The 16,220-nt window shown below is 35.4% G+C and overlaps 2 protein-coding genes across 4 annotated transcripts; both read left to right on the plus strand.

Annotated features, from left to right (window-relative positions):
• Positions 1-692: 692 nt before the first annotated feature.
• LOC131937702 (uncharacterized) lies at positions 693-4,026 on the plus strand. Its single transcript, XM_059295305.1, has 5 exons — positions 693-780; positions 1,100-1,168; positions 1,851-1,969; positions 2,072-2,143; positions 2,389-4,026. Exons 3-5 carry the CDS (start codon positions 1,951-1,953, stop codon positions 3,315-3,317), a joined length of 1,020 nt encoding a protein of 339 aa, XP_059151288.1. The 5' UTR covers positions 693-780; positions 1,100-1,168; positions 1,851-1,950; the 3' UTR covers positions 3,318-4,026.
• A 6,687-nt stretch (positions 4,027-10,713) lies between these two features.
• On the plus strand, positions 10,714-15,324 carry LOC131937693 (uncharacterized). Of its 3 annotated transcripts, XM_059295297.1 has the most exons (6): positions 10,714-10,799; positions 12,706-12,772; positions 12,984-13,102; positions 13,205-13,393; positions 13,646-13,681; positions 13,720-15,324. In XM_059295297.1, the coding sequence occupies exons 4-6, from the start codon at positions 13,343-13,345 to the stop codon at positions 14,593-14,595; spliced, it is 963 nt and encodes a 320-aa protein (XP_059151280.1). In that variant the 5' UTR covers positions 10,714-10,799; positions 12,706-12,772; positions 12,984-13,102; positions 13,205-13,342; the 3' UTR covers positions 14,596-15,324. The 3 variants fall into 3 exon arrangements, with proteins under 3 accessions (XP_059151280.1, XP_059151278.1, XP_059151279.1); XM_059295295.1 differs by having other exon boundaries at positions 13,646-15,324; XM_059295296.1 differs by having other exon boundaries at positions 13,260-13,393; positions 13,646-15,324.
• The last annotated feature ends 896 nt before the right edge of the window (positions 15,325-16,220 follow it).

Raw genomic sequence — 16,220 nt, forward strand, 5'->3', positions numbered from 1 at the left:
GGTCATTTCATTGACGTGAGTTTTTAAATTATTATTATCTTCCCTCTCCAGGATACGTGTGGGGAGGGGAGGGGGGATCTTGTAAAACTAGTTTTCAATGTTTAATAACCCACCCAGAGCAGGGGAAGCGCGGGGGGGGGGGGGGGGGGTCGGGTTATCTACTTTTCTTTAGCCGTAAAGCTGTCTCGGGTCCCTTTGGGTTTGACTGCTCTGTCTCTACTTGTACTATATTCTGTAACTTTGTCTACCCTTGGCGTTGAAATATCACTTACTGTTAACATTGCTATTTCAGTTACAACACCTGCTTCCACCCCTCTACTTGTTTACATAAACTCGTCCGTGATATAGATATCTGTTGTAATGTTAATTATGACGACTAATCCAACCTTGATATAACCTCATTCTGCTCATCATTTTTGCTTCTTGAAATTATTTTAAAAAATGTCTTGTAATCTGACATGTGTGATGATGCTGGATACAAATACAACTTCAACCAATCAAATTAAAAATAAATAAAGTTTGTTGCTACAGGGCAGGTAAGTAGGTCACCAACCAGTTATATGGCTCATCTTGGTTTTATTGAGCCGTATAACTTGTTGGTGACCTACTTATCAGCCCTATAGCCTAAATGCAAAAAAAAAAAAACAACGGGATTTCCCATTAACGTGTCGGTATTTATATCTCTCGCCTTGCGTGGCACGAACGAGAGCCAGATATAGAAACATCAAAAATGGCTGCTACAAGTCTGTCGGCAGTAAAAACGTATTAATATTTAGTCTTGTAAGTATTCGGAATTTTTAAAATTTAATTTACGTCTTTTAACAGTAATAAAAGTAATATACATTAAATGAACAGGCGGAACTGCATGTCGTTTTAAAAGAAAGCAACAGTATTAATTTAAGAGTAGGTATATATATATATATATGTATATATATATATATATATATATATATATATATATATATATAATTATATGAAAGTTCCATCAAAAATGTTTTCATTCTTTAGTTCTGTGATAATGACAGTTCAAACATAAATGTTGTAATTTTGTAGTTCTATGCTAATGACAGTTCCACTATAATTGTATTTCTCTCTCCAGATCGTGAAGGATCTTCCATAGTGGTGTTGCTGGCTAATGTTGTCTAATAGTCAAGAGGGGAGTTCAAAGGTCAGTTTCACTCCGAGATGACGATAATTTAGCTCAAGTAGAAGAAATTAATAGAAACAGTTTATAGCCAGTTGGTTAGAGAGACCAATAAAAGTACAGGAGCTGACCGGTCACGTGGGACGATCAGTTGACCACTGGAGCGTGGGTCTGTAGTTAGGCCATCAGTTGGTGTTAGGTATCGGTTAGAGACGGTTGAGATAAGAAGAGCTAGGTAGGAGTTGATAGTTAGCTAGTAAAGAGAACGATCATAATTAGAGGTAGCGAAATTTAGAGACGGTCGGACATATATAGAGCCAGGGAATAGTTAGATAGAAGTGGTAGTAGCACAGTGTAGATTAGTAGATATGAAGTTGATTATGTAAATATTTAATAAAGAACTTTATCATCTTCAAAACCCCCACCCTCAAAACTGGCGGTAGATCTTCCATTCATCCCCCCTCACACTACTCTAAGATTATATTTATATTTTTATTATCTTCTAAAGCTGACCATCATGCTGAATTATGTTTGCCATATCATTGACAAGTGGCTATCGATATGTAGTTTGTAAAGAATCACTGTTTGATGACTAGTCAAGCCAATATATAAACTTGTTTCTTTTAACTGTACAGAGTGACTGACTAGTCAAGCTACCAGATTAACTTCTTTCTTTAAAACGTCAAAATATGTTTAAATATAACAGAGTAACTGACTGCTGCTGAATGTGATGTGAAGGTCAAGGTTATTTCAATCAAACAGCTGCCACAGATGACCATAAGACTACAGTAAAGGCCAGTAGAGATATGTCACATCGAGTTACAGGTAAGTTTGTTAATTATCTTTTAACTTAATGAAGTGTACAGCCTTGGTTTCGTGCTGATGTAGACAATATGTCAAATCTTTGTGTTGTGGTTTATTTAACAGGAATTAAGTTGGATAGTCAAGCTGACCACAACAGTATGGCCAGTGGAGAGGACATATCAACATATTTTACAGGTAATGTCTAAAATTGGTGCTAAAAATACCTATGTGTATGCTTAAAATGTTTCGTGCTGCAGAACATCTTGTGTTTGAACATTCTGTAGTTTGAAATGTTTACTGGATAATTATCTTAACGTGGTAATGATTGAGATGGTTGTGACAGTTGGAGGTTGTTGGTAGTTTTCGTGTTTTATGTTTGTCAAAGTTTAACAGCTAATGACATATTTACAGTAATAAAATTGTTTTGTTTACCTGTACAGGTGCACATGAAGTACAAGAATGTCTTGAAGGTCAAGGTGAGATAGATCTACACACACACTTGGCAAACTGCAAGAAAAATCCTGGCCATAAAAACTTTGTACCTTTAAATCAGTTAAGTCTTGCACATTTTCCATCTGGTTACCATGACAACGATGTGTATGACCTCACAAAAGCCATTGCTGACCTAACTGTCAGGATAGCCGTTAAGTTGACCAGTACAGACAGACCGGAGTTTGTACCAGGCACTAAAGATCCTTACCCTTGCTACGATACCAGGGGACAGAACTCACTGAGTACAGGGACTGGGACGGTATGGGAGGTGACAAAGTACACAGAGGGAATGAAGGGGTATACCTACAGAACATGTCCATGTCCTGAATGTGACCACTCGGACACACCCAGTAAAGTGTGGTGGAGAGTTGATATGGTGACAGCCACTCATGTGGTTTTTGATGAGAGTGAGGCTAGACAGTCCAGCTGTAGGTTGTGGTTTGATGATGATAAAAGTCCAGTGGTCAAGATTTATGGGTGGAAGGTGGTTGCGTCAAAAGCTGATATAGACGGGTGTGTGTTGTGGTGTGCGACACATGACGTAGATGTAGCTGATAAACTGGAGCAGATGACGAGGCGGTTTGATGATCTATGTGGTAAAGTAATTGACAAATACTTGAGTCGTAGAGATGTGGACAAGGTGACCATTATAGTGTCACATCCTCATGGCTGTTCTAAGCAGGTCTCTGTAGGTCACTGGGTGGACAGGCAGGAGGTGGGGTTAGGGACCAGGTACACGTACACAACTTGTACCTGCCCAGGTAGCAGTGGGGCTTGGGTCTACAGACTGGGGGGTGGCAGGTCTCTCCATCCCCACAGTGGAGTTAACTCTTTAGGATTAAATTATAGTGGGGAGTGGATGGACGAATACTTGTAGTTGTCTGCTCTTGTATGGAATGTAAACAAACATGAAGTCTGTTGGGTGTCTGCTCTTAAAATATTTCTTGACATTATTGTAGAGCTTTATTTAACTTGTAATAAATTATCTCGTTATTTTTATCAGAGAAAAAGTTGTTGATTTTTTTATTGGGAATGGAGAAAAAATGTGTCACAAATTTCTTGTAAATATAAACGTAAATCAACAGTTTTAAATCAACTTGTTTTCTTTCTAATTTTTTTTTGTTTAAACTTTGGATCTAGAGACTCTAAATAGTGACGCTAAAGTTTGGATATAGCGACTCAATATTGACGCTAAAATTTGTCAAGAAACAGAAACTACTTCATGTGTCCTATAGATCGACACCTTGATATGACTGTACTTGACTTGAGAATTTAACACTAAAGTCATGATCGATATCGTGTTATGACTGTACTTGACTTGACAATTTTACACTTAAGTCATGATCGACACCTAAATATGACTGTATTTGACTTGACAATTTAAAATTTCAGTCATGATTGACACCTTGATATGACTGTACTTGACTTGACAATTTAACACTTAAGTCATGATCTACACCTTGATATGACTGTACTTGACTTTACAATTTAACACTTAAGTCATTATTTACACCTTGATATGACTTAACACTTAAGTCAAAAGCTAATGTCGTTAAAGTTTTTATTACTGAAAGTCTTTTGTTAAAATTGAACTAAAATGTACAGTGTCTCACAGTAGACACAGATGACACGAAGCAACAAAATAATAAAAAGAAAAAAAAAATTAAGATTGTACTTGGCTCATTTATAAAATGTTTATTAAAATCTATTGTAATACTTTTGATGAAATTAAACCAACATCAGAACAGAAGATTGAACTGTATTGTACATATACTGTCTGATGGTTACCTGGGCACGTAAGTAAGGTGTAAGAGCACAGTTGGGTTAGACGTACCATTTTTTGTGTTGTTCCTTTTACACATTTGATGTGAAACATAAATCAATCTAACATTTCACCAGCTGACTATTTATATAGTAATAAAGAGTTATAAACCTCCATCTTCATACAGTGGCTAGCATTACCTGCTATCTATAAACAGTTCTAAACATTCATTTTCATACAATGGCTAACATTACCTGCTATCAATAAACAGTTCTAAACCTCCATCTTCATACACTGGCTAACATTACCTGATATTATTTGCTTACAATGTTTATAGCTCATGGTTTTATTGTGGTTGATTAATTTAGAACTATTTCACATCCTACATTTATTGCACCCGCTCTCTTTATTTTACTGTTGTAATGTTTGGTATAAGAGCACCATAGTTCATCTTTTGATTTAGGTTAATACCTGCCATTTTAAACTTTTGTTTTCAATTGTTCTATTCAGTATGAAGATCTCTGAAGGTTTGGAGATGTCGTTGGCAAGTTTTTTTTTTAAAAATGATTCTCGCTGTCATTCTCAAGACATCTTATACATTATCATTGTGTATGTAAAGCTCCTAAGACACTGTAAGACACTAGCACATAAGACAGTTGCTATAAGACACTAGCCCATAAGACAGTTGCTGTAAGACACTAGCCCATAAGACAGTTGCTGTAAGACACTAGCCCATATATATATATATATATATATATATATATATATATATATATATATATATATATATGGCCATGCATTAAACGGATAGCTTATCGACATTTATAAATGAAAACATGTTATACATTATTTACTCATCACCCTAGGCTTTAGATAAGAATAAGCATTCATCTTTGTACAGCAAGCGACTGTGGCTTCCCTAACTACGTATACTAACGTAGGCTAACCTAAATTTAGAAAAAAAAATTATATCCGTTTATAAATTGTTTGGCATGTAATATATTTAAATATTTTTCGAACAGCAAGCCCACTTAACCACAGTATAAAAAAGTAGCCTAAATTTTATTTTTGATGTTTTTTGATGAATATATTCTACTGACTAGAATAGTTATGTTTTAAATAATGAGGTCAAAACATATGATTGTTTTTTTTTTTATCCGTCATCAACATTTTAAATTTAATTTTCTTTTTCAATAAAACATAGCCCCTGTTTGTACACTACCAAGAGACGCCCCTTCAACAAACCAAACCTAACTCAATTACAGATGTATTCATTAAATTACTTTGTGGACATGATGATTGATGGGGAAGTTTTCTATCCTGCTAGCTTTTCACTTAAGTGACACTTGTAGAAAGATTCAAAAAATTATTTATATCTATTTAAAACGAGAAGTATATATTTTTGTAAATGTTCGAGTGACAAAAGCATTGAAAATGCTGTTAAACTTTCTTCATATAATGGAACGCAAGCTACATATAGCAGAAAAGGAGCTTAACAATTTATTTTTGTCATACCCTAATGGTATTTTCTAGATGCGAGGATTGAACACCAAATATATTAATAAAGACCTCCGGACACGGGTCATACAAATTAGATGTCTGATGTCTAATGTCTGATGTCTGATGTCTGATGTCTGATGTCTGATGTCTGATGTCTGATGTCTGATGTCTGTTGTCTGATGTCTGATGTCTGATGTCTGATGTCTGATGTCTGATGTCTGATGTCTGGACAGAAGAATGTAAAACATGTATTAACATAATCGGCCTTTAAAAAGATTTGCTTGGCAATGAATTGGTAAAAAAAAATCTTAGTTATTATTGACACGAGATATATTCCGCGACTTTTCGAAGGCAGCCCTGGTAAAAGAGAAAGGGAGAAAGGGAGAGGGGGGGGGTGTTGGTACCCTATTTAAGGTGCCTGGGCAATATGTGGGACTGGGCTAGATTTTGTTTACAGAAGCATTGATGGCATCAGAGCACCGGACCTGGCAAGGCGATGCGAAAGAGCCAACTTTGTTACCCAACATCTAAAGGTCTGAAATGGTGTAATGTACTAGGGTTTCAAAGACTCTTCCTGTAAGCATACAACAGAACAACCATTTAATTCAGGTGTTTAGCAAAACCATTTAGAAATGGCCAATGAATTAACAAATCGCAGGCGTATATTAGAAAAGGCTCTTATTTATCTTCAAGGGTATTAACCAATCATTTATGTCCATCAATACAATATGCGGCGACTGTTGACAAAAACTATTAATGTACTTAATACGCCAAATATATTAATCATCAAGCCAAACCTCAACATTTCAAAAAATTGCATTCAAATTATAAAAGGGAGGCGTGATCTAACGATCGAGAGCTAGGCAGCTAACCCAGAAGTCTTGAGTGCGAATCCGGGTTCAAATCAGTAGAACGTCCCCGAGACCACCCAGATATGATGGGTACTTAGCTCACGTTTGTGAAATAAAGGCGGCTGGGCATAGTGCTGACCACATTATCCGCTTGTATGCCGAAGTCATTAAAACTGATGAACTCTACTTCATCTGCTCTATATTAGTCACAAACGGGAAAAAGAGAGAGAGAGAGAGAGATTATTTTAAAAATATACCATGGCTTAATAAATAAAAACTATATTTACATTACATTTTTGATCAACAATAACAATATTCTGACTGAGGTGGTTATGATTAGATGGATACTTTTCCAAGCGTAATTTACTATTGCGGCAACAACATTGGACGATTAAACAGATTTTTTTGCCATGCTATCGGACCACGCTGTCCCAAGACTAGGTGCTGTAAACTAAACGGACAAATGTTGTTACACCTATTATCTGTTTTTTAAATACGTATTAGTAGAAACGTGTCCTAACTTATTCTCATTTCCATTACTGGACTATGTGCAACTGGTATTGAAAGATTTTGTTTACATCATGTCAATGTTATATATATATATATATATATATATATTTAGATGTGAATGATAAAGTTGCCTATCGGGACTAGACGCGACACAGGGCAAATGAAGTAGAGTTTACCTGATTCTGTGTCTTCAGTATATGAAGAGATAGTGTGGTCAGTGCCATGCCCGACCGAATTTTTTTCTAAATTAAAAAAAAAACATGTTGTCTGTGACTTGGTGGGACACTGGGGAGGTAAAGTAGAGTTAGGTAGGTGTAGAATTCACTTGTGACACCAATATATGAAGGAATAGTTTTCAGACCCATGCTTAGCCGAAATCGGAGTTTTTAAAACACAAAAACGTCTGAGGGGTGTGACGTCTTTTTGAATGTGGGGTCTGCTTTTTTATGACGATAAGTGACAGACGTGATGTCATTTATGTTATCAATCAAGGTAATGAATGTTGTAATATATAACCACCTAGAATTGATTAAAACAAGGTGGGGGTGAAGCGGAGGGTGAGGCTAAATTAAATTTACTAATTTACTTTTAAAACACGGCTGCTCATTTTTATTTTGACAATGACCATGAGCAATAGATAACACTCAAACAATTAATTAAGCAAAGATTCTTCTCTTATGTGTATGAAAATTTGCCTGTATATCTTTCTCTAGAAAGTTTTTTTTTTATCGATGTTTTAAAACTATCTTATCTGCTTATCAGTGTAGGCTATTTATTCACACGTAATAGCTTCTATTTGTATAAAGGTTAGATATAGTGGTTTGTGGGCTGGATGTTGAGCTGTGTTTGTAAGCTGAGGTGTAACTATAAGTTGATTTTTTTTATTTTATGTTGACGTATAATTGTAAGTTAAATTGTAATAATTGTAAATTGAGGAGTAAACGTTTGCAAAAGTAAATTACAAAAATCACAATGGGATAAAGCAGTTGATAAGATGATTCTTGATAAATGACAAGCAAGACTCTTACACGTGACATGATGGACACTGACAGATCACATGGTGGACACTGACAGATCACGTGGTGGATACTGACCAGATGGATACTGACCAGATGGATACTGACCAGTTGGACACTGACCAGTTGGATACTGACCAGTTGGATACTGACCAGTTGGATACTGACCAGTTGGACACTGACCAGTTGGATACTGACCAGTTGGATACTGACCAGTTGGATACTGACCAGTTGGATACTGACCAGTTGGACACGTCATATTAAAAACCCCACTACAGTAAAGTCTCATTTAAACAACAGACTGACAAAAACCCACTTGTAATGAGATTTTAAACCAGTTCAGTTTTCACAATTGATGTGCTAAGGAGATAACACAAGAATCTCTCTAGATGACGCGAAACGTCTATTTTTATACAACACTTCGCTTTAAGATTGACAAAAAAGTTAAGTGGAAATACATTGGTATTTTTATGTTTACGTTTTTTTAAAAATGGTGTCAGTGTTTTGTATTAGAGGTTTAGGCAGAAGGGCAGAAGTTAGTGTCGGCCTCTTTACACAACACATATATCTGTAAAGTAGAGTCCTGTTGGGAAATATTTTTTAAATGATCTTTTCTTGTTGATAAAAAAGAAATGAACAACTATAGGCCTACAACTTTAAACTCTTGACAACTGTATGTAAGGGAAAACGATGTTACGCTTTTTTGTACATCCACGTGAGGATCAGGTTCTATACAGATTATGTTGAAACAAATCTATCATGTGAAGCAACATAATGACGAACAATACTAAAACTTGTTAGCATACATATTCATAATTTCTACACACTTGCACTAAACAACTCAGTCAGACTTACACCGACAGGACAGGATTAAGTAATGGCAACATGCCAGTCTCTCACGGACAGAAACAGGACGTAAGGCCACGGAAACAGAATCTAGGTCACTGAAGAGGACAACATATGACCGTACAGGACAAGTGGCCACTCTACAGGACAACAGGTCACGTCTACAGAACATCAGATATCATAAAACCAAAGTGTGAAGCATTTAGCATTTTAAACACAACATAATTTACACATTAAAAAGCAAACCCCATCAATGTACTAGTCGACAACAATACACGAACAAAGCTAATAAAAAAAATGATATACACAATTTACCAGTTTTATGTTGTAAATGTCAAACTTATTTGGGTTTTGAGACAGGGGCGGTCTGTGTGCTACATATACCACGTTACAGTTGTTTTTTTTTGGCAGGAGTTAAATAGAAAAATGGAATTTATCCAGACGATTTGGGTTTTACATTGCTTCCGCATAAACTTCCACTATTTTGTATACAACATACACGAACTTGTTATATATTAAGCTGTATCTGCATAATGATATTGATAAAAATATGTTGGCTTATTTCACGAAAACAAAATTCACATCCTCTTTGCGCCTAGACTATTTATCGTGTTATTTTAATCCAACACCACCTCTCTTAAAAAATAACCTGAGAACCATCGATAGTCTCACCTTCTGCCCCTACCCAGCTAGTTGTGTCCCATAGCTACAAACATTGAAGTAAAAAGATTTTTTAAGTTGGTAGAGCACAGCCAGATGTAAGACATTGATATTTGTAAAGCTATTTTAAATAAATAAAAACGTAAACTATATTTTTACGATCGTTGATGTGAAGCATTTCTATTTTTACTTTCTCGTATATACGAAGTATAGAGAAAGTATTGTAATCGTGCAAAAAAATCGAGATTTTTACAAATCTCGAAGTTTTACACCTCACTAATACGGAAAAACATAATTTTGAAATCTTGCCCGTATATCTGTGTGTCTGTCTGTGTGTCTCTGTGTGTGTGTGTGTGTGTGTGTAAACACGATAACTTGAGTACAGTTACAGCTAGATTGATGAAATTTCATATATATATACGTATTTTATCAAAATCGTAGATCCGTTTCAACTTCTGAGCGATTTCCGATAATCAGAAGTGATACTTTTTTCTACTTTGAATTTTTCAAAAGCCTAAAACTTAAGTACTTTTTCAAATATATAAATGAAATTTCACATGTAAGTAAAAGAGAAAATTCTCTACCTTCTGTCAAATTTTGCGTAATTTTCCGTTGAATGGAAGTACTAATTTACGCTATTTCCGATTTCTCAAAAAAAACCGCATGTAAATTGATATAGTACTAATTATATTGCGCACTATTATGAACATCTTTATTTGGCGTTCACTTGGTGTGCTATTCTTTTTTCTAAAAGATTGTATTCTATTTATAAAAGGTTAAGTATTTAAAATGGATTAAATTCGTGCCTATATTTCGAGTTGCCATCCCCTGTTGTTTCATATAAGAATATTCGAGAAAGTTTAGGGGAGATCACTCCCGGTTTATTTAAATACGTTTTATTTTAAAATTCAAATTGTAGAGGAACAACATGCTAGTTATAAAATATTGTTTAAAATACAAACTAAACATACATTAAAAATAATAAACTAAATGTTGAATTTAGAAGAATAATTAGCTATATCACCCCCCTTTCCGAATAGACTTACAAGAGGTTTACACATGTAGCACAGACAAGGATGTGTTTTGCTAAATGGTCCACTCCACTTACTGCGTCATTGGTAACGCCCACTGAGTCAGGCTGTGTGAAAAACCGTTTAAAAAGTCAGCAGCCATTTCTTAGCATTGGTCAACCGTGTACAACAGACTTAGATAAGGTTTGTCATGTATTCACGTCAATAGTTTTTGTATTACTCATTTTTCTAATGTATGCATAGCTGGTATAACTAATGACTACACTAGCCTTAAAACTATGAAACTAAAATGCCAGAATTTCAGCCAACATAAAAAAAAAACCTGCAGTTCTAGATCTATAGATATATTGTGTTGTCAGCAACATAAAGTGTAAGTAAGACTAAACTAAAAATATCACTGTGACGCCATTAGCCTATAAAATTTATTGCAGAAATTAATGCCCTTTTACTTCACGTCTTTAAGTGGTACACCATGTGGCCTTATTGGCTAGAGCCAGTGCCAGCAACGTATTCGGCCGGCGACTAAGCAACCGGACATCGTAGTCCGGTCTGCAACATTAGACAGTGGTGTCATTCTGTAGTTCTATGCTAATGACAGTTCCATCATAAATGATGTCATTCTGTAGTTCTATGCTAATAACAGTTCCATCATAAATGTTGTCATTCTTTAGTTCTATGCTAATGACAGTTCCATCATAAATATTTTCATAATGTACTTCAATGCTAATTACAGTTCCATCATAAATGTTGTCATTCTGTAGTTCTATGCTAATGACAGTTCCATCATAAATGACGTCATTCTGTAGTTCTATGCTAATAACAGTTCCATCATAAATGTTGTCATTCTGTAGTTCTATGCTAATAACAGTTCCATCATAAATGTTGTCATTCTTTAGTTCTATGCTAATGACAGTTCCATCATAAATATTGTCATAATGTACTTCAATGCTAATGACAGTTCCATCATAACTGTTGTCATTCTGTAGTTCTATGCTAATGACAGTTGCATCATAAATGATGTCATTCTGTAGTTCAATGCTAATGACAGTTCCATCATAAATGTTGTCATTCTGTAGTTCTATGCTAATGACAGTTCCATCATATATGTTGTCATTCTGTAGTTCAATGCTAATTACAGTTCCATCATAAATATTGTCATAATGTACTCCAATGATAATGACAGTTCCATCATAAATGTTGTCATTCTGTAGTTCTATGCTAATGACAGTTCCATCATAAATGTTGTCATTCTGTAGTTCTATGCTAATACCAGTTACATCGTAAATGTTGTCATTCTGTAGTTCTATGCTAATGACAGTTCCATCATAAATGTTGTCATTCTGTAGTTCAATGCTAATGACAGTTCCATCATAAATATTGTCATAATGTAATTCAATGCTAATTACAGTTCCATCATAAATGTTGTCATACTGTAGTTCTATGCTAATGACAGTTCCATCATAAATGTTGTCAATCTGTAGTTCAATGCTAATTACAGTTCCATCATAAATATTGTCATAATGTACTTCAATGCTAATTACAGTTCCATTATAACTGTTGTCATTCTGTAGTTCTATGCTAATGACAGTTCCATCATAAATATTGTCATAATGTACTTCAATGCTAATTACAGTTCCATCATAAATGTTGTCACTCTGTAGTTCTATGCTAATGACAGTTCCATCATAAATGTTGTCATTCTGTAGTTCTATGCTAATGACAGTTCCATCATAAATGTTGTCATTCTGTAGTTCTATGCTAATAACAGTTCCATCATAAATGATGTCATTCTATAGTTCTATGCTAATGTGAGTTCCATCATAAATGATGTCATTCTATAGTTCTATGCTAATGACAGTTCCATCATAAATGATGTCATTCTGTGGTTCAATGCTAATGACAGTTCCATTATAAATGTTGTCATTCTATGGTTCTATGCTAATGACAGTTCCATCATATATGTTGTCATTCTGTAGTTCTATGCTAATGACAGTTCCATCATAAATGATGTCATTCTGTAGTTCTATGCTAATGACAGTTCCATCATAAATGATGTTAATCTGTAGTTCTATTTTATTTCTCTCTCCAGAGCTTGAAGGATTTTCCATAGTGGTGTGTGCTGTCTGATGGCTTTAAGTCAAGTGGGGAGTTCAAAGGTCAGTTTCACTCTATCTGGTATGTTGGTCTAGACTAAGATTATTTTTTTAATTATTCTCTAAAGCTGACCATCATGCTGTATTCTGTGTGCCATATCATTGACCAGTGGCTATTGTTATGTAGTTTGTAAAGAAACACTGGTTGATGACTATTCAAGCTACCATATAAACTTCTTTCTTTAAAAAGTCAAAAAATTTGTAACTATAACAGAGTGACTGACGGCTGCTAAATCTATTGTGAAGGTCAAGGTTATTTCAATCAAACAGTTGCCACAGATGACCATAAGACTACAGTAAAGGCCAGTAGAGATCTGTCACATCAAGTTACAGGTAAGTTTGTTAATTATCTTTTAACTTAATCAAATGTACAGCCATGGTTTCGTGCTGATGTAGACAATGTGTCAAATCGTTGCGTTGTGGTTTATTTAACAGGAACTAAGTTGGATAGTCTAGATGACCACAACAGTATGGTCAGTGGAGAGGATAGTCTAGATGACCACAACAATATGGCCAGTGGAGGGGATAGTCTAGATGACCACAACAATATGGCCAGTGGAGAGGATAGTCTAGATGACCACAACAGTATGGCCAATGAAGAAGACATCTCAACATATTTTAGAGGTAACGTCCATTTGTTTGTGAAAAAGTGGTCCTAAAAAACATCTACCTGCATGCTTAAAATGTTTTGTGCTGGTGAAGTCCTTATGTTGGAACATTCTGTAGTTTGAAATGTTTACTGGATGGGTATCTTAAGATGGTGAAGGTTGAGATGGTTGTGACGATTGGAGGTTGTTTTTCATGTTTTATGTTTGTCAAAGTTAAACAGCTAATGAAATGTTTACAGTAGTAACATTGTTTTGAATACCTGCACAGGTACACATGAAGTACACGAATGTCTTGAAGGTCAAGGTGAGATAGATCTACACACACACTTGGCAAACTGCAAGAAAAATCCTGGCCATAAAAACTTTGTACCTGTAAATCAGTTAAGTCTTGCACATTTTCCTTCTGGTTACCATGACAACGATGTGCTTAACTTCACAAAAGCGCTGGCTGACATAACTGTCAGGATAGCCGTTAAGTTCACCAGTCCAGACAGACCAGAGTTTGTACCAGGCACTAAAGATCCATATCCTTGTTACAACACCAGGGGACAGAACTCACTAAGGACAGGGACAGGGAAGGTGTGGGCAGTGTACAAGTACACAGAGGGGATGGTCCAGTTAAAGCCTCCCTACAGAACTTGTCCATGTCCTGAATGTGACCACTCGGACACACCCAGCAAAGTGTGGTGGAGGGTTGCTGTGATGACAGCCAAGCATGTGGTTTTTGATGATAGTGAGGCGAGACAGTCCAGCTGTAGGTTATGGTTTGATGATGATAAAAGTCCAGTGGTCAAGATTTATGGGTGGATGGTGGGTGATCTAGACCCCACTGAGAAAGACACGTGTTGGTTCGATTGTGTGACACACGACGTAGATGTAGCTGAAAAACTGAAGGAGATGAAGAGGCGGTTTGGTGATCAATGTGAAGTAATGGACAAATACAAGAGTCGTAGAGATGTGGACAAGCTGACCATTATAGTGTCACATCCTCATGGCTGTTCTAAGCAGGTCTCTGTAGGTCACTGGGTACACAGGCAGAGGTCGGGGTATATAGAGACCAAGTACACGTACACAACTTGTACATGTCCGGGTAGCAGTGGGGCTTGGGTCTACATACTGGGGTATGTCTTGTCTGAACATCCCCACAGTGGAGCAAACTCAAGTGGATTAAATTATAGTGGGGTGGACACGGACTCGCGATGTGTTATTTTGTACTGAATGTAAACAAACATGGCGTCTGTTGGTTGTTTGTCTTTTCTAGAATGTAAACAAATATTGCGCTTGAATGATGTCTGCCCTTAAAATATTTCTTGACATTATTGTAGAGTTTTGTTACGCTTTAAATTTATTTTCTCTTTATTTTATCAGATAAAAAGTTGTTGATTGTTTGTTTGGAAGTGAGGAAAAAAAATGTGTCGCAAATTTCTTGTAAAATTATAAACGTGAACAAAAAATTAATCATCTCGTTTTCTTTTTCATTTTTGTTTGTTTGAATCTAAGGATTCTCAAAATTGACGCTAAAGTTTGGATCTATAAAATTTAATAGCGAATTAAAAATGTATTCTAATTTCACATATTTTCGTTATTTCTATAGCAACCTTAACTTCTAATTGCGTCTTTCTGCTATTTTGTTCTATAAAGAAAATTATATTAATATATGGATACATCAAAAACCATTAAACATATTAAAGAAAAACAATTTTTTTATGTCCTGTCTGTTTTAAATTCAAGTTTATTTCGATGACTCAAAAATATATCGCTTCTCTATTTCTATTAGAATTCTCGGCCTAAAACTAACCCTAAAGTAAAAACACATGTTTAATACCTAGTAGATTATATATGACTATACGTCATTGTGTGTATAACATTTGCTGATAAAATGGATCGATAACATGATTTGTATGGATATCCCACTTAATTGCTTTGGATAACGGAAATAAAGAGATCAATGTTGATTTGTTTTGTCCTCAGTCAGTAGACGAATATATTGTATGATCTATTTCAGCGTGTTGTAGGGCTAGCCTCATAGTGTTGGCTGTGTGTTTTGTTTTAGAATTATTCAATAACGTTAGGGTAACGTGATTTAAGAGATGGATCTGTACTCTGAGCAAAAGTTGTGAGTAGATGTGTGTGATGTTAGAAAAAAAAATAGTGGATGTCATTATATTTATTAAGCCAAATACTTTTTGTGTGTAATGCATTCCGAAAATGATTGCATGATTGTTTATTGAGTTAGATGTGGCTGTAGTTGTTGATTGAACAGAAGGGGTCGGCGTTGTCGAGTCGGTAAAGGCTATGGAATAAAATACAAAAATAAAAGTAGGTTGGAATCGGAGTCAATGGCTTCAATGGCACATAACCAGTTGACACCTATACTAAATTGTGTTGGAGGGGATCCCTTTCAACTAAGAACGAAGACGTAGAAGAGATTGACCAGAGTGTCACTTATCTATTTATTTATTTTTTTGCTTATACTATGTTGTTATTTATGACAAAGTCCTTGTGTGTCTATTTATAATATATAGCTTATAGTTGAAAAAAAAATTAAACACACGTCTACATTCTCACGCTTCTAGGGCGATATCACGTTTTGTATTCGCTTATGGTTGCTCCTGAACATCAAATTCAGCCAACTTTTAAAGCCAATATTCGCTAACTCCAGTCAGTGATCCATCTCCAAAATAAACAAAAAACATGAAATATAATGATTGATCGCTCACACATAATTCACTCCTCCTAACACAATACACAACAACATAATATCGATACATACATGTTGTATTGATAAAAGTGTTATTCTTAACGATATGGTTATTGTATTACTGCAACGTTTTCAACCCTAG

The sequence above is a fragment of the Physella acuta genome, unplaced genomic scaffold (assembly GCF_028476545.2).
Source record: "Physella acuta isolate Inbredline_101_S28 unplaced genomic scaffold, ASM2847654v3 ptg000218l, whole genome shotgun sequence".
In the NCBI taxonomy this organism is placed as follows: domain Eukaryota; kingdom Metazoa; phylum Mollusca; class Gastropoda; family Physidae; genus Physella; species Physella acuta.

Excerpts from the sequence above, each read along its gene's own strand:
- LOC131937702 (XM_059295305.1), top strand. Across the intron at positions 2,144-2,388 it reads CATATCAACATATTTTACAG|GTGCACATGAAGTACAAGAA; the intron begins GTAATGTCTAAA and ends TTACCTGTACAG.
- LOC131937693 (XM_059295295.1), top strand. The coding sequence starts at position 13,240 with ATGGTCAGTGGAGAGGATAGTCTAGATGACCACAACAATATGGCCAGT. Across the intron at positions 13,394-13,645 it reads CATCTCAACATATTTTAGAG|GTACACATGAAGTACACGAA; the intron begins GTAACGTCCATT and ends ATACCTGCACAG.